The sequence below is a fragment of the Dinoponera quadriceps genome, unplaced genomic scaffold, assembly GCF_001313825.1.
Source record: "Dinoponera quadriceps isolate SergipeBrazil2010 unplaced genomic scaffold, ASM131382v1 scaffold3595, whole genome shotgun sequence".
Lineage (NCBI taxonomy): Eukaryota > Metazoa > Arthropoda > Insecta > Hymenoptera > Formicidae > Dinoponera > Dinoponera quadriceps.
Window position 1 is genome coordinate 223,697 of NW_014558075.1, and position 21,570 is coordinate 245,266.

Genomic DNA, 21,570 nt, shown 5'->3' on the forward strand with positions numbered 1-21,570 from the left:
TAGCGCTGTCAGCATAAACGGGCTATTTATCACAGGGTTGGGGAAGTTACTTCTTAAAAGTGACCGTTACTATTATTGAAGAAATAACGGGTCACTGCAATTTCCGTTATTTTTACACCAAGTTTCGAAGACCCTTTACACGCAGAAAAATGTTAGTCCACTACCAAGAAAGGCGATTAAATCAGTTTATCTTCCTTCTTCCAAGTAATGATTATCTTCAACGAAAAATGTTTTATCTTCTTGATAATAATCTTAAAATATGCTCATCACAAACTTTAAAAAAACTCGTTATCGCGTATCAAGAAAACAATTTATTCTCCTTCCAAAAATATTATATAAAACTATATCGGAGAAAAAGTCAGATTTTCGATTAATTTATAATAAGCCCGATTTTTGTTCTAATATTTTTGATGAAAAATACTGAACTTATTAGGATTCGAATATATTTTGTGGAAATTTGATGTTTATAATAAACTTGTAATATCTTTGCGGATATAGAAACTTATGAAAAAGATATTTGAAACAAGTCATATTTATTTGTATGCAGTATGTGTTTTTCTGTGTGCAAATTAACGGTGAAAATAACGCTTATGTTCATCACCGTTATCCCCCCAAAATTGTGCTACCGTTATCGTTACTAATAAAAAAAAGATAAAATGGTTACCAACTGATTATTGAAAAAATTAAAATAGACAATATGTCCTCCCACATTAGTTTAATAATATAATCGCTAAAAAACCGATTTGGCTCTTGTCGTTCTATTTCTCCATGAAAGAAATAATTTGGAACGGCGTTACGAACGTTACGCGTTATTTCTCAACCCTGTTATCTCTATCAGCCGGCCAAATTCGAACAACACGACGACAGCTCGCTCACCTGAAAGCCTAAACTGTACATCTTCAGCATCATCTCCATGGAGAACAGCACGATGAAGAACGTATTCGTGACGTCTGCGCAGAGAAGAGGGCGGGCTCGCATTATGAAGTGCGCATTAACCAAAAGTTTCGTGACGATTTATAATTGAAGGCAAACGCAAAGCCCCGAACGCGAGTCAACTTTATTTCCGCCAGCCGGCGGCCACGGGTATTTACCTTGAAAGTCGTTCAACCAACGCGGCTGATTGTAATGCTCCGTGGCGAGAACGCCGGTATTCAAGAAAACCAAAACTATGATGAGCCAATAGAAGACCTGGGACTTTACAGCCTTCCTGCAGGCTCGCCTCATCCGTCTATTCACTCTGCAAATTTTCGCGGCACAATGCCGTACAGTACAAACATCTCGTTCGCCCACTCGTACCACAGAATGCTCAGAAGGCTCTTTGAAGTTGTCGAATAAATGACCCTTTGATCTTCATCGCTCGTTTTCTACGTGTACGCGCGAAAGTACGACGGTTTTCCCAATTATAAATGATTCGCGGAAATTTGTACTTTAGAACCCTCTCTCAGGTCTGTTATTAATAGTCGTTACTTGAAACTTGTCTCACACACAAATGAAATACTCGGATTTCAATTTGGTGTTTTATGTGAATCTTTCAGTCGAATCATGATTACAAACATCATGTTACGTACATCGTATGATTCAACTAAAATCTCAGATTTAACTGTAAATTCTAATCCGTGTAGAGGAGAATATCGCTTAATGCGTATTAATCATCTAAATCGTATCTTATTATTTTGTAATAATTGAATACAAATGCAATCCGGTGGAATAAATGTATGAAATAACTGAGCAGTGAAAAACACTATCAAATCTATGATCGAATTGCACTATGTTTTTGTGCGTGATACAAACACTTTAAAAAAACCATTATATAAAAGATTTACCTCATAAGGACAAAAATAATTTGCTAGCACAGCAAATTTTATTCTACAGCAAAATCTGTCGGTTGCTGCATGGACAACACAACAATTTACTAAGCTGAATTATTTTGCTGAATTGTACGAATTATTTTATTGCGACAACAAATTGGTAAATGTAGGAAAACACTATTTCATTCTAACAACAAATTAACGTGTCCCAAGGACTAATTTACTCAGTAGAATATTTTCTATCCTGGCAACAAAACAGTTTCTGTTCTAATTGCGAATAATTCATCGATTTAGTTATGCCAACTAAATTTTATTGCTGTTGCAACGAATGTATAATAGCAACTATGGTTTCGCTGCAGCAGCAAAATTATGTTTCTCCATGTAAATAGCGTACGATTTTGGCAACCCGGCCCCATCTCATGTGAGTAAAGTTCCAAGTGACGATTAACGCTCGCCACGATCGTCAAACGCGTAAAATTATTGTATAATTCTTCAAGCATTGCTTCGAATTAAAAATACCGGAAGTTGATCCCCAACATCAATTTTCGTATTTTCCTTTTTTTACCTATCCAAATCTCTCTTCTTCTTCTTCCAAACGGACTCCTGTTGGATGCCCTCTTCGTCGCCCTCCAATTGGTCCGTGCTTTCCATTTCGTTCTGTTGCTTGGCTATGTAATATTCAACGTTGAAACTCAGTCAATTAATTAGCATGCTTCGACCAGAATAATATTCAGCCAGAGATAGAGATAGAAAGAGAGGGAAGGAGAAAGGAAGAGGGAGAGACAGAGAAAGAGAGAGAGAGTGAGGGGGGGGGGGGGGGNTTAATGTGAGCAACTCTCGAATTTAATTTGCGCGCCTTTCTCTCTCTCTCTCTCTCTCTCTCTCTCTCTCTCTGTGCGCTAACACGCGATATCTGGGAAGATTGCGCAAATAATTGAAATGTATTATTTCCCCCGATCGTAAAATTAAATATCTCGCGGGAATAAACGTATAATTACGCTTTTCCGGCATTTTGGAAAATTACCGCACGGCCGTAATCGAGACGGATGAGATGTTGACGCGAAATACAACGCGGATATTCGCATCGAATTATTATTTGATACATTTATTTCGCGGACGTGCACGCGCGCTTTTCATCTCGAAGGTCTGAAAAATTGGAAATTGAATTTCAAATCCGGGATAAGGGATCGAGGAGGAGAGTGGGGGCATACCCCGCATACATACATTTTCCGTCTTGCATCTTCGGCTCGTCGGTCTCCGGCTCGATGTCCTCCGCCTGCGTTATCCAGTCGAGGTAACCCCTGAGATCGTCCTCGATCTGCTGTTTCTCCCTGAGCTTGTGAAAGTCACCCCGCGCCTTCGCCTTCTCTCTCTCCTTAGAGAATTCACTGCGCCCGGGGGAGGGAAAGAAGAGAGCGGGGTATAATGCATGTGTAGTGGTGTCGTCGCGCTCGTGATTAGAGGTGCGCGCGAGACGCGCGTAATTGGAACATTCAAAGGCGCGATGAAACAGAAATCGAGATTCACGCGCGCGCGCGTGAAAAGAGTCCGGTTTATTTGCACGCGCCGCACGAAGCACTCGTCTCGCGAGCGAACGAGCGAGAACGACGCGCTGTAAATGCATCTACGTGTATCGGGGGAAAGAACGAGCGAAACGTGACGATGGCGGCGACGACGACGTTTCTTGTTTACAATCTCCTCTCTTTCATACGGCGAGCAGAATAGAACCGGCGATCCACGCCGCCGAGGATCTAACTATCCGTGGTGTAACGCTTTTTGATGAAAGCGCGTCCCGATGAAAAATCCCTTCGACAGTCGTCCCGCTTTCATTCGAGACGCGAATTTTAATGCGCAAGACTCCGTCCGTCCCATAGAATCGAGGGAAGTTTCTTAATTAGGTAATTAATCGGGGCTGTTGCCGCCATTTTTATCTGTTTCCGATATTTTTCTTTTCTTTTTTCCTTTATTTTTTTTAAGAATCCAGAGGAATCGGAAGAAGTCACATCTCATATTCCAGCGAGACTACCGATTTGAGTGATCAAAATGTGTTTCGAGTATTTGCCTCGCGGCGTTTCCGCTAACAAGACGTTTGTGCGCTTTGCGTTAAACGATGAATAAAACGTAAAAAGGGAAAGAAGTTAAACGCGCGCTTATCACCGATATCGTTTTATCACGCCTCGATTACCCACGCATCTTTTACCGATATGCAACGGAGTGTGTGTGTGTGTGTGTGTGTGTGTGTGTGTGCGCGCGCGTGCGTGCGTGCGTGCGTGCGTGCGTGCGTGCGTGCGTGCGTGTGTGTTAGCATAAGAGAAAGATATTTTTATCTCGCCCCCTCATCGCAAGAATTGCAAAACCTCGCGAGGAGAGACGTCGTCGACTAACCGAGTTACATCCTCCGAAAGGATCGTCTGACGAATCGCGAAGAACGGTCACTCCGATTACATCACAAATGTCGGCTTATATTTAAATGAAACGCGAGATATTAGATTTATTACTCAAAACGTAGAGAAGACCGAGGCTAGTTGGTTAATTAATTATTTCTGATGCTTTTTAACAAGTTATTCTATTGTTTTCTAATAGAATCGAACAAGTAGAGATTTCATAATCATCTTTGACTTGCTTGAAGTCTCTGTCTGCTCGATTCTGTAATCTGTTAGAAAATAGCAGAAATAATCGATTAGCCAGCCTGCCCTGGTCTCCCCTATCTGACAACATCAAGTTGCGCTCGGAAAAATAAAACAGCAGGCCAGAATTTATTCTCTCGCAACGAAAGCTCGGTGGTTTACGGAAGAGAATTTCTCTCGTCACTTACCCGGACAACACACCGAGAATTAGATTCATTACGAAGAAGGCCCCGAGAATGACCATCGAAATGAAGTATATCCACTGCCACGAGCTTCCCATCGCATCCTCGATCTGCGAACGCACGATAAAACTCGATTATGAAAATTATCTGGGCCCTCGAGCAATCGCCAATTCCGTTGAACGAACAAGAACTCGAAGAAACGATTAATTGAAGTGCTACACGATCAATTTAGATCCGATATAATAACACGTTCTCTTACTGGTATATTACGTGGAATAATACGGATCCAACTAACGCGTGACAAATTTTAAGCATAGCATGAAAAATTTCTCGGTGTCTAACCGAGAATCCAGTCCGATTTCCCGATTTCAAAAATAAAGGACTCTGGTTGGGAAATTTGCGCAGATTCAGGTTAAAAGAATGATGTTTCAGACACGCGAATCTAAATGGGAAACCCAGATATTCCCATTGGCTCCCTTAACGTTTTCCCAAAAATCTTTCTGGTTTTTACTTTGAATTGAACAACATATGTGAAATGTTTTGAATAATTGCATTTCACAAGTATAAATATATGTATAAAATTTGTAAGTATTCAAAGTGTTTTAAATATTTTGTTTTATTTTTTCCCTATTTTTTATTCTACTATATTTTATCTTATTCCATTTTTATTGTGTTCAACAGTTGATATAAAAATGGAATCACCTATTTGATTCCATAAAAGCGTATCGATTTTATATACTAAAAAAGCGCGAGTTTTTTTTACAATACTTTTGTTGTTTGATACTAGACGGAGAATTGATTTTTGGAATAAAAGTTTTTGGGATTTGTTAGTTAGTATCGTAGTGAGGTAACCTATATTTTGAGATAAATTTAGGCATTCTGATCGGAATCAACTGCTGCATCAGTTTTGAAAAATTTCCGTACGAGTAATTATATTAGTACACGGTAAAAAAATATGTGTTACAAACAGTCCGCTTAAATTTTGTGTTACTTTAACATAGGGAGAACGTTAAGAAGTAAGGAGAATGTTAAAAAGTACCCAAATATATTAAATTAACACATTCATCTTCTTAACATTCTTACTTTTTATATATTCATCATAAAGTTAAAGTAGCACAACAATTTTGGCGGACCGCTTGTGACACAAAATCTGTATAACTTTAACTTTATATAGAACCAACAGCACAAATAGCGAATATTAATTACTCATGACGCGAGTTCTCGTTGCATAACAGAAAGATTTGGCCGAACATATAAAACCACTGGCTGATTCATGCCGCGAGCGGGCGAACGCCGGCGCCCGGTCGCAGCGACTTTACATTGTAAAGCACGTCCGTCCAGCCCTCGAGGGTGACGCATTGGAAGACCGTGAGCATGGCCAGTCCGAAATTGTCGAAATTCGTGATGCCATAGTTGGGACCCTCCCAGAACTGTTTGCTGCAGTAGTACTCGGGCCCGACCCGAGAGCACTGGAAGCCCCCCTGGCCACAAGGTACTGGATCGTCCATTATCTCGTCTGCGATATAAAGGAGAATCAAATTTTTAATCCCGATATAACGAAGGCAGCAGCGGCGGCGGCGGCTGAGGCATAATGAGGTCGGCTCTATAGCGGCTGGCGCTGAAACTTCTAATTGGTTCGAGCCAGCCGCGAACGAAGTTTAACATGTCGTAATATCCCGTTAAAATGTTTGCATATTTTTTCCATGCGAAACGTATATAGCAGCGGCTACTTTTTCCGCACCACCGGTGCGATTTATCGACCTGCCCGCCTGGCGTTTCTTCAATATATTATAGGTCGATTAAGAGCAAGCTTCGATAACATCATTGGAACTATAAATAATGCCCTGACTGAAACCATCAATGCGAGAAACCTTGATCCATTGTCGAATTACGTTAAAAAGAAAGAAACAGATGTCAATGTCTTAACAGAACGGAGGAATGCCAAACGTTCGCACTCTAAATTGATTAATGATAATTAATGCTAATGATAATTAAATTAATTTATAAGTTATCGAGGTATAAGCCGATTAGCAGAAATTATATTTCGTCAAAATAATTTATAATTGTTCCGGAATGCACTTTCCGGAAAAATACAGTGCCGGAAATTTTTGGAATTAATGACACGATTAATTCTAATTGTTCAAATGATATTACTAAAATTATATTATTAAAATATTATATTGGAATAATAAATAGAATATTACTAAAACAATAGATATTAGTAGAACGTAAATATAGAACGGAGAAACGTCAAATGATCGCAATGATATTTGATCAATATGAATTAATAATTAATATAAATCCAGAAAAATATTTGTCGATTAACAGAGAAGTCAATTATAATTAGTTGGAATAATTTCTAATCATTCCAGAGAGAGAGAGAGAGAGAGAGAGAGAGAGAGAGAGAAAGGGGGGGGGGGGNTTTAATCTCGAAAGTTTTTTGATATAACAACACAATTATTTCTAAATGCTCAAATGATATTACATATAGAAAGAAGAGCAACATCGAACAATTGTAATGTCAATCTATCAACAAGAATTAATAATTATTATAAATTAATAAAAATTATCAAGGAATCGGAGCGACTATTAACCAAAGACGATTCCAATTTGATTAAATAATTTCGAATCGTTTGAGAATCGGCTCTGCGAAAAAATACGATCTCGAAAATTTTTCAAAATGACACAATTGCTTTTAATTGGTCAGAATATATAATTAGGCTCAGAAGAAGTTTATGTAGAGATGTTCCGAAATGTCCGATTTTACGAGCTAGCACCTAGAGGGTCGTAATTCTTCGTTGGGAGGAAGCTTGGCGGGGACGGCGGACGACTCGTAGTTCGTAGTAGCTTTCGTATCGCCCGGGACGTGCACACGCTATTTTACGCATTCCCGTGAATCAGCTGTTCGCAGTGCGGTACGCAAAAGTCGCGCTCGCGCGCCGCCTCTCGCGCTAATAATAATTAGACGTTAGTTTCTCGGCTGAATCATATCTAAAATAGCCGCCCCGGCGGAAAGTGTGTTTCGAGGCTAAGCCGGGAGTTCCCTCAGAGCCCTCCGCCAAATTCTCCTCCCCTCCCATCCTCTGTCGCGATTCCACGAGCTGAATTCACGAGATGACTCCTACTAAGAGTATCCCGCGATTTCTGAATTATTCAGGCGGTCCCGCAACATTTCGTATCTCCGCTCTCGCTAATTTTTTATCGCCTCGCCTTGCCTCGACGAAGAAAACGAGCTCAGATAAATTCCTCGGGCATTTAGACGAACACCCGGCAGTTCCGATGCAATGCTCGAATCTCGAGCTTCTCTCTCCCTCTCTCTCTCTCTCTCTCTCTCTTTCTCTGCGATCGTCTCTAACTTCAAACGAACGGTCTTTTTAGTGGATTGATATTTCTCCCAGCGGAATCGCGTTTGTCGAAATCGATCAGAGGCTACGTGAAGTCTCGCGGAGGTAGACGTTCACCTCGAAGGTTAATTTTGGATCACGAGCGTGCATGAGGAATCCGACAGATTGGCGCATTAAATCGCGCGGTTAAATCAGCTGATTTTTTAACAATTCGTCGAACGCTAGAATCACTCGTACACGCGGCAAAAACGGCAAAACGTTAATATAGAGCTTCTCGACTAGAGAAGGTGCCAGAGATTCTGAATTCAAAATGTAATAAATTCGAGAACGTCCGCCGAGCATCGATCCGACGTGTCCGTCGAAGACGCGAGAGCGTCGTTGCCAAGAGTATGTTCGTGAAATTTTTATGCATTATTGTTTCTTCCCCCCCCTCCCCTGTACGCAGTGAACCTGGAACATGTACTTACCAGTCCCGTTGTGTCTGCATGTTTTGTGCATCTTCCCGGAGAACAGCTCGAGGCCGATGATGGCGTAAATGATGATGACAAAGAGAACTAATAAAGCGATGTGCAAAAGTGGTATCATCGCCCTCAAAATAGAGTTCAAGACCACCTGAAGACCTGCGTGAGTGAACGTGCGAGACTTAACGGTCAATTCCGTGTCACGTTAATTTACTCGACTCTCGACGCTCCAACATCAACGAGAGAGAAAAGGACTCGTTAATTTTACTGAAATCTATTATAGTTATATTCTCTCGGCAAACATGGTGTTTATCGTCCTGACAATAAAATATAATAGCAGCAATTTGTATATTAGGATCTTATCGCTAGTACTTGTGCTGCTATAGCAGTACTTGTTGCAAAATTGGTTTTTCTGACTGTAATGATTTCGCTGTACATAGTAAAAAATTGTGTGTTTAAAATGGTTCGCTGAAACGTTTACGTTACTATAATATATTCATTTATTGAAGTAACACAAAAATTTCAGTGGCCGGTTTTAATAGAAAATTGTTCACTATGTGTAATAACAATCATAATTATTACAGTTATCAATAGTCACACAAATGCCAGATAAATATCCTTTTTTCTCTGATCGTCGTAATGGCGCCACTCGAAATTTCTTATTGAATTCGAAGAACGCTGCGGCAGCGGCTTTTGGGTTTTAAATTTCAATCAGAACCACCTACGGTACTGTAGCGAAATTTCGGACGGCGCCGCTGCGGCGCCGCTGGAGCACAAACAGTTGAGTTTCTCTACGCGACACTTAAACAATACTCTTCGACAATAACAACATTTGTAGGTCTCAATCGACGTCTTATACGTAAATCGCCTCAAGATTCATTTAACTTCTCGTGGAATACGCTTCTTTCACGCGAGCGACATTATTCGCGACAAAATCAATATTTCGGGCAGAGTGTCTTACTTGGAACACCGGAGACCAGTCTGAGAGGACGCAGAACACGAAACGCCCTTAAGGCCTTGACGTCGAAACCCTCCTTCATGAGTATCGTCAGCACTGTGCTCACCATACTGAAATGAAAAGCGCCGCGAATTTCATTCCTTTTTTTCGTTTCTTTTATTTCTTTTTCTGTATATCAGGTAAATGAAAATTAATGACTTATGACTTATGATAAAATGGAGAGACACGGTGAAAAAGACCGAAAGCCACCTCGCCGGGAAATAAATCGCTCCTGAAGGGAAGATTTATGTGCCGAGGCTAACGGCATTATAAACGCTGTCATTTATGAGAACATTCACGAGCTAAGCGAGCTAAGCGGCCTAAGCCATTTATGAAGAAAAAAAAGGGAAGAGGCAGAGCGACGTAATGAATTTTTCCAAAGCGACAGAATGTCTCTTTGACCTGGAAAGGACTCCTCTCGAATCTTTATATGTTTCCGGCGGTTGCGATACCTCCGTGTTTACCTTTTCGCGAGTCACGCTCGCCGTAAACGCTCAGCAAACACGACGAAATTTTGGCCCTGTGTTAAACCTTTAATTCTACAACATAACAGGAGCTAAAATAGCAAAACAGATTTAATTTCAATTCTAATAGTATAATATAAATCCTATTTGACTTTGACGATGATACCTTAAAATTTCGTTTTCATTGTTTTAACGTCAAAATAGTTGTTGAAGTTGTTGAAAGTAGCATTAAAATTCAATCTGTAGAATTAAAGGTTTAAGCGAGAAATTAAAAGGTGTCGATATTTTTAACTCTATAGTAAGTCTTCAAGTGAAGAAAACAGCAATAACTTTCTCATTTGTAGCATCAAAGGAGCACAATAGAAGACTTAAACATTTAACGTAGAACTAAATTAGATTTAAACTAGGACTAAAATTTCGACTCAAGTATCGTCAAAGTAGGTTTTTATTAGTCTACAGGTCATCTAAGTAGGTGCAAACTATCCTTAAAGCGTAAACTACAATGAGAATCTAAGACTTAAGCTTGAAACCTTAAGCCAAGAGAAATGAACCGATCACAGCCGAATGTGAGAAGAATAATCGATTGGAATTACTGAATTTCTTGCGGTTCGAGGCTTAAAGGTAAGTCTTACGGCTGAAATTCTCATTGTGGATACCACTGAGGAACGTCAGAATAGCATGAAAATTTCGACACGGACGTTCGGACCGGCGGTCGTCAGGCAAAAAGGAAGGAAACGATCATATCTACTCCGGTAAGACAATTTCGCGTATCATCGACGGCTGCGTTTTCCTCGCGCGTTAGGCCCTGCGTCATTTGAATAATGGCCACGCGTAATGGTCGACTCAGGGAGATGTGCATGTTCTCTCCCGCGGGACATTAAGGCGGATCGATTGCCGTGTCGTTAACCGAAAGCGATAAAGTTATCAAGGCAGCCGCAGGAGCGAAAGAGCGACACGTCAGGCCGCGCACCGAAACGGGTAGTTACGATCTCTCTCGGGCGGATTACGAGCGGCGATCCGCCGCGCTCGCTGGCCGCTAAAATAATTTCGCCGACGACAACGTCGACGATCGCGGTTCATTAACCGGGAAAACAGCGGTCCGGCCGACATGCTCTGTTTGTCAACTTCTCCACAGCATTTTATATGCCATTAGAATATGTACACGTGTACGCGAGCGAGCGCGAGCGAAAACGGGTGTGTACCCTCCTCTCCTGTTTTCTTTATTCCTGCAAAAATCGATGATCGCGTAAATAGGCTGCCATTATTTACGCCGTATATAGTGCACGCCGGGTATCATGATAATAGATGCACATAGGGGTCGTACATCGAGACCGCGCGGTGTCCAGACGGATTATAATAGCGGACGCTCGCGGGAGAAAAAGAGAAAGAGGGTACGTTGTAATATACGGTTAGCGATTTTCAATGCTCGCCTCCGCGGATCTTGGACGCGAAGCGCCATCGACATTTTCTTCATTCTTTTTTTTTCTCGGGAAACATCGAAACTCGCCACGATGCACAGTGGTGCGCGGAGAAAACAATTTTGTTAAAACAGCAAATTGTTTGTTAATACAGTGACAGCAAAAAAATGTGTTTGGACAGCAGAAAGATTTGTTAAGAGTATTATTTGCTGGATATATGGATAGCGAAATAATTTTATTGCTGTCGCAACGACGTTTTGCTACAACAGCAAAATTATTTTCTCCGTGTAACAAGTTCTTTTGTTGTCGCTATATTAACGAATAATTTGCTGTTCCAACAAAACTTGTTTTCTCCGTGTGTCTGAGCGATGTTTGTGGACAAAACCTCATAACCTCTTTATTACATAAAAATATAAATGGGTTATGATAGATTAAAATGAGAAAATATCTGTTAATCAAAAACTCAGCAACAAGGTAAAAAATATTAATATTATTTGTCAATGAATTGAAATAAAATGTTGTCATCGGAAATTATTAATTACGAACAGCAAAGAATTAATTTCTTATTACTCTATTTATATGCTCTTGCAAATATTAATATGTACATTGATATAATTGCATTAATAAAATTCGTATATTTAAAATTTCAAGTAAACGTTACACTTTTGAAATTTTTCAGTGATGCAAATCAAAGAAAAGGTATTTTAATGTAATATCATCATAATAATATTACTATTTTACGCTTCCTTCCAAATCTTACAACTTACAATACAATCTTACAACTTATATTTATTATAATTTCTTCACGGAGAAAAATATTTTGCTGGTACAGCAAATTGTTAGTTACTACAGGGACAACAAAAAGATTTGTTTGGATAGCAAGAAAATAGATTAAAAGTATTAATTGCTATTTGCTAAACGTATAGACATCAAAATAATTTGGTTATGTCAATTAAATTTTATCGCTGCCACAACAACGTTTTTGCTGCAAAATTATTTTCTCCACCTAACAAATCTCTTTGTTATCCCTATAGTAACTAACAATTTGCTGTGCCAGGATAATTATTTTTTTCCATATTATTATTAAATTCTTTTATATTATATAAATATATTGAATTTTATTTTCTACATACATTCGTAAAAAAATTTTAATTTAGTCCATTTCCGCATCGCGTCGTGCGACATCGCGTTTTTCCCGAACGTACGCACGAGGCAGAGGGAGAGAGAGAAAGGCGAAGAGCGAGGAAAAAAGGGTGGAGGGGCGATAGGACATCCCATAAAATTTCAGCTATATCGCGTCTAATAATCGCGAGCTTGAGCTTGGATCATAAAACCGCCCAATTTGCGAGGTATCAATTGCGACAGAATCGAGAGTAATCGACGCTCTACTGTAGGTAGAGGACGATTGAGGCGGGCCCACGTGCGGCGGCATTATCGACTTAAACGATTCTCGTGAAATTTCAATCCGTCGATCCGCGAACTGTGTCGCAGTTCTGTGTTGCACCCGGCTGGATTTCATTTACATGCATGAGCCGAGACATGTCGGCGATCGCTCGAGTTGCGTCACGGCATTATCATTAACTGATTTTCGCTCCTGCGATTTTCACCCCTCGCGGAACCCTCCACGTTTGTTCGGCCGGCAGCCTCGTTTCGCGACGAGGGGAGAATTTCGACGAATTATTTCCTCTGCTTTTTCCGTCCCAACTGTGTACATTCATTCATTCGTCCTTTCCATCTATCTATCCTTTCTTCCTTCCTTCCTTCCTTCCTACTTTCCTTCCGTCCTCCCTTCCTGTCGCACTGCCTTCGCTCACACGCCGTCAATTTCATGTTATTTACGCTTCGCGAAATATCGAAGTGGTCGTGAGCGAGTAAACGAGCGAGTGGGCTTTGAGCTTAAATCAATTTTATTTCGCTCCAGACGTTCTCGCCCACACCGTTTTTACGAAATTAAATACGCACCGCTGCTGTGTTTGTTCGCGGCTGCGAGTTCGTCGGCGATTCTCAGCTCACGGTTACCCGGCGCATTTTGCATTGCCGAAGGAGAAACCCGGTATTTTGGATGTATGCACGCGCGAAAATCCGGAAACGCAATAAAACGGAGGGAAAAGAGCGCGACTTTGTTCGGCTGTTTCCGCACGTAATCGGTGAGCAGTAGGTCAGCGGATTTCTCGAGCGGGCGAAATCGTATGTTATGGGAGAAAGAGAAAAAGAGAAAAACTGAGAGAGAAAGAGAGAAAGGGAGCCACGTTTTAACTCTCACAAGTGGTAAAGCTCCTCCAGGACCTCTCCGCATTCTCGTGGAAAATAGCGCAGCGACTTGTTGTGTCTGGCAGCGCGAAATTACCTCTCGTCTCGCACGGAGTATTTGCTCACGATTACTTACACCTGTTGTCTCTCTTTCAGTTTTTTTAAATTTATTCAAAGAAGAAAAATAATTCGCATCTGCATCAGTCGAACGTGGTTACACCGGCGCGGCTCGCGCGGGAAACGTGACGGAACGATGCAGCCTATCGTTCACGCGCCATTCGGCGTCCATTGGCGGACGTCATCGACATTGTGTGCATGTTGGCAAGACATCATCAGGTGCAAACTACCACCGCCAAAGTGTATACGATCGTCACGGATTATCGATTACACCGACATTGGTCCAATTAACTTGCAATCGATACAGACTGTCGGATGTTATCTCGGCTGACGTTCGCCCGCCAGCCGTCGAATTTCGAGGCAGGAAGGTGTTTATTATAGAAACGACGTCGGGTATTATAGGGGCGCGATGAAAGAGCGTTTCTCTCGTTCCTCTTCTCCCCTTTCTCTTCTCGAAATGATCCTCATCTCGTGCGCGTCGGAAAATTCAAGACGATAAGACAGACGGGCGGTCGCACGTCGCATAAATACAACGGGAGAAAGTCACTCTTCTTTCGCTGGTACGCCGGTAAAATAAATGTTGCACTAATCTTATTACATATACCGCGTTCTGATTAACATATAAATTTAGTAAACATATTTGTGTATATATATATATATATATATATATATATATCGCGAGAGAGTTCAAGCTCACACGAAACGTACAAGAGCCGTACCGCTCGTACAAGAGCCGCGTTTATTTAATCTTTGCGGCCTGAAAGCTGCAATGAATTTATATCAATTTTTCGCGAATTAAAGCCCAGCCGAAAAAAAGTCGCAGTTTCTACGTCATCTACGGGCGGCTGGCCTAGAGAAAGGGAATTAAATGTGGAAAGATTTTTAATGTTAACGTGCGCCTACTCACCCAATAACGACTATCGTGAAATCCAGCAGGTTCCAGCCGTTGCGGAGATAAGCGCCCGGGTGGGCGACGAAGCCGTAAGCTATGATCTTCATCACGCATTCCACCGTAAAAATCACAAGAAAAACGTACTCTATCTTCTCCTGCAACATCGAACGGGAAAAATCGCCGTGTGAGAAACGAGAAGGCGTGGCGGCGCATTTACATTAGCGTAAATCCGTTAGAAATGGTAACGGTAACGACGCACGGAAAACGCTCGATGGAGCTTTAGAGTTTCTGAATTCAAAAAAAAAAATTGAAGCAAGAACGTTTCCGAACGTTTGGCCGAATATAAAATATACTTGTAATATATACACGATACAAAAATTAATCGAACTAGCAATGCGCAACAGATAGTTCAAAGATCTTTACCGCATCATTTCTGAAATATTTAATTTTACTTGAAATACTTTAATTTTACATACTTGAAATACTTTAATTTTACATTAAACTTGTATGCGCAAGCATATAGCAGGCTCATAATACAAAAAATTTTTTCTAATTTGACATATTTGTATATGAGATAGAAGTTTTAAAAACAGTCGTAATATTAAAGACTATAATATACAGATATTAAAGGCAAATTTCAGAATTATTGATCATTTCATTTTGAAAATATAATAGTGAAAAGTTTATAATTTATAGTAATATTTGAAATATATATATATATATATATATATATATATATATATATATATATATGTATATACATGTATATATTTAAACTCATATATCTCTGTTTATTATCTCTGTGCATCTCTATTAGATCAACTGGTGTATAATATAGCATTAACCTTTTGAGTGCTGAATACTCCCGGCGCAAGCAATCCACGTGGACGACGCGCGCCTAGCGATTTCGATCGCTGGGGACAGAATACTTTTTTTCCCTAATGTGAATTCTGTCAATTGAATATGCAAGGCGCAACTACTTGAATAATACAAGAAAGTTATTTTCGAACATTAATTATTTTAATTAATTTTATGCACGACGCAAATCACACGCCGGGAACAGTCAAATCGCGCGCTAGGCGGAGCTAAACGCATATATGCATCCACTGTTCACACCGATAAGTTTCGCTGAACGCATAAATGCGTCCACAGCACTCAAAGGGTTAATAAGAAAAATAAAAAATAATATTTTCGTATTTTTAATATTACGTATATACATATTTACCTCAGCTTCATTTCTCAAATTAACATTTATAATTTGAGTAGCGAAATAAATGTATAGAAACGTAATTTGACTTGATAAATAATAAATTTATGAGAGATTCCTTCTTGAGGAGCCACTAGAAATACGGCACTTAGTGAACGAACCTCCTTAATCGCAATTTTCGCAGGAAATCTGCTTCAAAAAGACCGCGATTGATAAAGTTCGCGCGCGATAAGACAACCCCGCACAGTTTGACATCGGGGCACATAGCATCGATGTCAACGGGGCAATTAAACGTGATGGGAACAAATTGCGGCATGCTGCAATTAAAAACGCCCGGGCGTCGAAGACAATGTTTCGCGCGCACGTAGCCGTTTCCGTTAAACATTTAAAGCACGAGCGTCGCGGTGAAGGCGAATCACGGCGAGAGTTACGACGCGAACGTGATCATCGTTAACCGACCGGGGGGAAGGTGTGTCAACATGCGCCAATATATTTTTCAGGAGACCTGGATACGCTTTTTTTCTAAAACAAGAACGCAGACTGTTCTGACTCCTATTTCTTTGCTTCTTGTTCTTTCTTTCTTCTCTTCGTGAGCGTCCTATGTCGTTCTATCTGTCGCAATTGGTGCGTGGTAGCGCAATTCTCGGTCGAGCACGTTTCCGAATCTCTGAACTATGATTCATTGCTACTGAGCTGCAAAATTTAATTAATCGCAATGTCAGCTGCGAAACCGTGTAAGAACCGCGAGCTTTTAACAAATAAGCAAATAATAAGTAGTCGATTACGAAACCAAGAATTAGTAAAGTTTATTTTCGCTAAAGAGAGAAAGAGAAAGAGAAAAAAGGAAATTACCTTAAATTTACATATTTTGTAACATAATTTTTTTTTACAAAACACAAAACTTATAAATACATAAGTAATAACATCTTTACTTGTATTAAAATCGGTCCTTGTTAAAATATTTGTGTTAAATTTTTAACATACACGAGTCTTAATTTAATATATTTATGTGTTTATGTTGTCTCAATATTTTATGTTGAGTCAATATTCAACATGTGTAAGTGTTAAAATAACTAATTAAATAACTAACTAAATTAAAATAAATAATTTGTATAAATGTAAAAATAAAAGATTTTATATTTCAATGTCGATTAACATATTACGGATATTATAATTTTGTGTTAATCTTTTTGATAATATTTGTGTTCCTTTTCAACATATTCATCTGGTATTCATCTGGTATTATTCTCCTTTGGATTTATTTGACCCGAAGATTAAGGAGGGTTAAACACAAAAATTTGTGTGGACTGTTTGGGTAATGTGAAATGTGTTAAATTTGACACATTTTTTACTTTATAGAAAAATATTATAGGATCGCAACGATTTAATCGTGTGCCTTAGTTACAAACAAAAAGATAGGAAAATAAAGATGCGCGTTACCAAGAAACACGATAGCGTAACTCGTTATCTCGTTATCTATAGTTAGCCTCATTACCTCGTTTGCTCGTTTAGTTATTTGAAAATCGCATAGTTTTTTGAAAAATAATGTGATACCATTGTCACCGTAATCGTTACTCAAGGATTAACGAATCGCTGCAATTTTCGTTACTTTTATCACGAGGTTTCAAAGGTCTCTTTTCATGACTCGCTGCCGCCCACCTCATGCAATATGTTCTACACGTGTAACAAAATAATTACAAAAGATTTTACTAACACAAAAAATGAAATTGCGTTGCTGTAATCATTACTAGGAAGCAAGAACCGTTAACAAGTCGTTATTGAAAGACAACAACTTGTAATGCGTTACACATGCATAATACACAGAACGTATCGCCACTACGCCATTACGCCGTTGGATTTGGGGTGAATTTTTCGACCTCGGTCGCTGCTCATTAGCGCGAGATCCATCGGTACGAATAGTACCGGAGGCATCGGAGCCGGCGCGCAAAAGGGTTAATCGGCGGCGCACAGAGTTACAGTTGCGGTCGACGGTGGGGGGGGGGGGGGGNAACGGCACAGGCCTTGGTGAGAGGAAAACAGGCGAAACAAAAGGAAAAGGCGGCGGGTTAAAAATAAGGCTCGAGAGCGCTCGCTCGTACACACGAGGGGTAGGGAGAAAAAACCACGTCGCGCTCGCAGGAGGCGAGGAGGGAAGAACACGTCGCGCGAGTCGCAGGCCGGGTAATGCTAAAAGGGAGGATGAAAGGCGCGAATACATGGAGTGCAGAGGACTCCATCTCACTCGCTCTCTCACTCTCTTTCCATCCCTCTCTCTCTCTCTCTCTTTCTCTCCCTCTCTTGTCATCCATTACGTTTAATTTCCGAAATCGATCGATTATTGGCCCGCCGAAATAGCCGATTGGCCCGCCGAACGCGCATTATATCGCCGAGCACACTCGTGTGTGCTCGCCGATGCATGACACGTGTCCAACACCCGTGGCCGTCGTTACGTCACTCGGAGAGAGTGCATCCGATAGCGACACCGATGTGAGGAGAAACTCGTCGAAAATAGTCGGCGCCACGGTTGCTCCGCGGTCTTTCTGCTTTTCTCTCTCTCTCTCTCTCTCTCTCTATCGCTGAGGGAACTGCCGGATCGTGCCGCCCTCGAAGAAAAGAACGCAATGTGTCCTTTGGCAGGTAGATTGCACGAACCTGTTGCGCGACTTTTTTGACGGCTTATTTGCTGAGCACCGTCGAGTTATTACATTTTGTCGTTTCTTGTTGTTTGGGGGGAGGGGGGAGGGGGGAAGGCGGGGNATGAAAAAAGCTATGTCGTATTCAAAATACACGATTTCACGGAGCCGTTGACGGGCTAAATGAGTTTTTGCGACGGTGACGTGAGAAATGAAGGCTAGGCGGAGTAAAATATTAGGTATTCCGGTTAGTTTTGAGGACTCATTGTGGGTGGCTATAGCTGCAAATCTATTAGAGACGTTTTGAAAGTTGGTACGCCATTTCAAAGCTTGGACATTTCTACAAATCATTTGACACAAGTCCTGTGGATTAGTAAACATAACCGTGCTGTTTAGTGCGATTGGAAATGGAACGTGATAAAGAGCATTTTCGTCATCTATTACTTTACTGCTTGATTCGAAGAAAACGGCTGCCGAAACTCACCGATTTATCTCAGAAATTTATTCTGAGTCTGCTCTATCGGTTAAAACATGTGAATACTGGTATCGACGATTTAAAAGTGGTGATTTCGATTTGAAAGGCGAAGAACGTTCAGGTCAACCGAAAAAGTTCGAAGATGTCGAATTACAGGCATTGTTAGATGAAAACCCAGCTTAAACGCTTGAAAAATTAACTAAAATACTAAATGTTGGTAAATCAACCGTTTCTGATCGTTTACATGCATTAGGAAAGATTCAAAAAGAAGGCAAATGGGTCCCAAACGAATTGTCTGAATTGACTATTTAAAATCGTTAACCACTCGCACTTCATTGCTTTCTCGTCACAAAAAGAAATAGTTTTTGTATCAAATTATAACTGGCGATGAAAAATGGATATATTATGATAATCCTAAATGTAAAAAACCGTGAGTAAATCTAGCCCAATCGTCGACATCGACTTCTAAACGTAACATCCATGAAAGTAAGGTTTTATTGTGCATTTGGTGAGATGAAAGGCATCGTGTATTATGAGCTGCTGAAACCTAATCAAACAATCACTGCTGAGCGTTATCAACAACAATTAATCGATTTGAATCGTGCTTTGAGCCAAAAACGTTCAGTAACAGTTCAAAGAAAAATGATTTTGTTGCACGACAATGTTCGACCACACGTTAAAAAAACAATTAAAGATGCGTTATCGGCATTTCAATGGGAAGCCACCATTGAAATGCCGATAATACCACATGCCACGTATTCATCAGACTGTGCTCCTTCAGATTATTACTTATTTCGATCGATGCAGCAATTGCCGGCCAGCACTTCAAAACATATGATGAAATATAAAAATGGCTCGATGAATGGATTGCTTCGAAAGACGAACATTTATTTTACCGCGGAATCCACTTATTGCCAAAAAAATGGGAAAAAGTTGTAGCTAGCGGTGGAAAATATTTTGGATAAAATATAATTTAGCGTCTCTCTAAAACATGTTTTTTTTTTGCAAAGAATCCCTCAAAACTAACCGGAACATCTAATACATTAATTGTAGGACTATACTTCTCATCATTCGTTCATTTTTTTTTCAAGCGTTATCCTTGCGAAGAATCGCGCCCGTAAACAGAAATTAAATTGCTCTAATTGATTCTCCCCCCCCCCCCTCTCCTGCCGCGGTCTGCGCTCCTGTGTGACACGTTCCATTAAGTATATCGATACTTCTCATTATAAAATGCATCATAGCGCATTTGTGTGTACAGTTTTTTTTCATGCTGCCGCATCGCGAGAGCTAACAAGTTACACGCCATATAAGCGAAATATGAGAAAGAGCAGGAAATATGAGAAAGAGCAGGAACCTAGACTGAAGCCAGGAACGTAGGTATAATGCAATTGCGCCTGCCGAATAATAGATCCACAACATTATTAAACGCTAGATCGTTCGGGCTGACGAATATTTTATCGTGGTTAAGAGATTAGACTGCCTGATCTAGGCCAGGTATTTACGCAACTATTGCGTCAAATAGAGCAATAGGTAGTATCCGAATATCTTATTAAATCTCATTAGAGATTTTGGAAGTGAAAAACGCAAAATTCTCATTATTTTACAAGCGGATTAATTGTTTTGAAACTAATGTGTGTGTGTGTGTGTGTGTGTGTGTGTGTGTGTGTGTGTGTGTGTGTGTGTGTGTGTGTGTGTGTGTGTGTGTGTGTGTGTGTGTGTGTGTGTGTGTGTGTGTGTGTGTGTGTGTGTGTGTGTGTGTGTGTGTGTGTGTGTGTGTGTGTGTGTGTGTGTGTGTGTGTGTGTGTGTGTGTGTGTGTGTGTGTGTGTGTGTGTGTGTGTGTGTGTGTGTGTGTGTGTGTGTGTGTGTGTGTGTGTGTGTGTGTGTGTGTGTGTGTGTGTGTGTGTGTGTGTGTGTGTGTGTGTGTGTGTGTGTGTGTGTGTGTGTGTGTGTGTGTGTGTGTGTGTGTGTGTGTGTGTGTGTGTGTGTGTGTGTGTGTGTGTGTGTGTGTGTGTGTGTGTGTGTGTGTGTGTGTGTGTGTGTGTGTGTGTGTGTGTGTGTGTGTGTGTGTGTGTGTGTGTGTGTGTGTGTGTGTGTGTGTGTGTGTGTGTGTGTGTGTGTGTGTGTGTGTGTGTGTGTGTGTGTGTGTGTGTGTGTGTGTGTGTGTGTGTGTGTGTGTGTGTGTGTGTGTGTGTGTGTGTGTGTGTGTGTGTGTGTGTGTGTGTGTGTGTGTGTGTGTGTGTGTGTGTGTGTGTGTGTGTGTGTGTGTGTGTGTGTGTGTGTGTGTGTGTGTGTGTGTGTAGAATGAGCCGAGGAATAATTTTTCTAATGTCAATGCAAACGAAAACGCACGTGTAAAAAAAAAGTCTTTTTTTCACATCTTCTATGTTTCATCTGTGAGAACGCAGATAGATGTCTGCAAAATTATTCGCGTGTTCGGGCCCGAGTATATTGCGAATTCTTTATATAGTTCGATAATCTTGTGGCGATAAAAGCTATCGGAGTTGTCGGAGTTTCACCTCGCGGATTGAGTTGAGCGGAGGATGTAAAAGTAAAAAGTTTTTCAAGAAGGGCAGAGAATCGATCTTGAGATTTGCGACTTTTTGGAGTTTTTCATCGGATTCGAATCTCACCTGGAGGTGTTGTTCCTTCCTTCCCTAGAGATTCCCGGAGATATCTGAAGAGAGAGCATTTGTG

General features: G+C 40.6%; 1 protein-coding gene across 6 annotated transcripts in view; it reads right to left on the bottom strand.

The window, feature by feature from the left end:
- Positions 1-21,570, bottom strand: part of LOC106749620 (muscle calcium channel subunit alpha-1) — a 104,509-nt gene that overhangs the window by 47,506 nt on the left and 35,433 nt on the right. For all 6 annotated transcript variants that reach the window (XM_014629273.1, XM_014629271.1, XM_014629272.1 and 3 more), the window contains 9 exons: positions 14,576-14,715; positions 9,384-9,490; positions 8,429-8,581; positions 5,937-6,133; positions 4,624-4,727; positions 3,033-3,196; positions 2,374-2,476; positions 1,092-1,237; positions 877-950 (listed from right to left, as the gene is read on the bottom strand). In XM_014629273.1, coding sequence (XP_014484759.1) covers positions 877-950; positions 1,092-1,237; positions 2,374-2,476; positions 3,033-3,196; positions 4,624-4,727; positions 5,937-6,133; positions 8,429-8,581; positions 9,384-9,490; positions 14,576-14,715 — 1,188 coding nt within the window. The remainder of the gene's footprint in view (positions 1-876; positions 951-1,091; positions 1,238-2,373; positions 2,477-3,032; positions 3,197-4,623; positions 4,728-5,936; positions 6,134-8,428; positions 8,582-9,383; positions 9,491-14,575; positions 14,716-21,570) is intronic.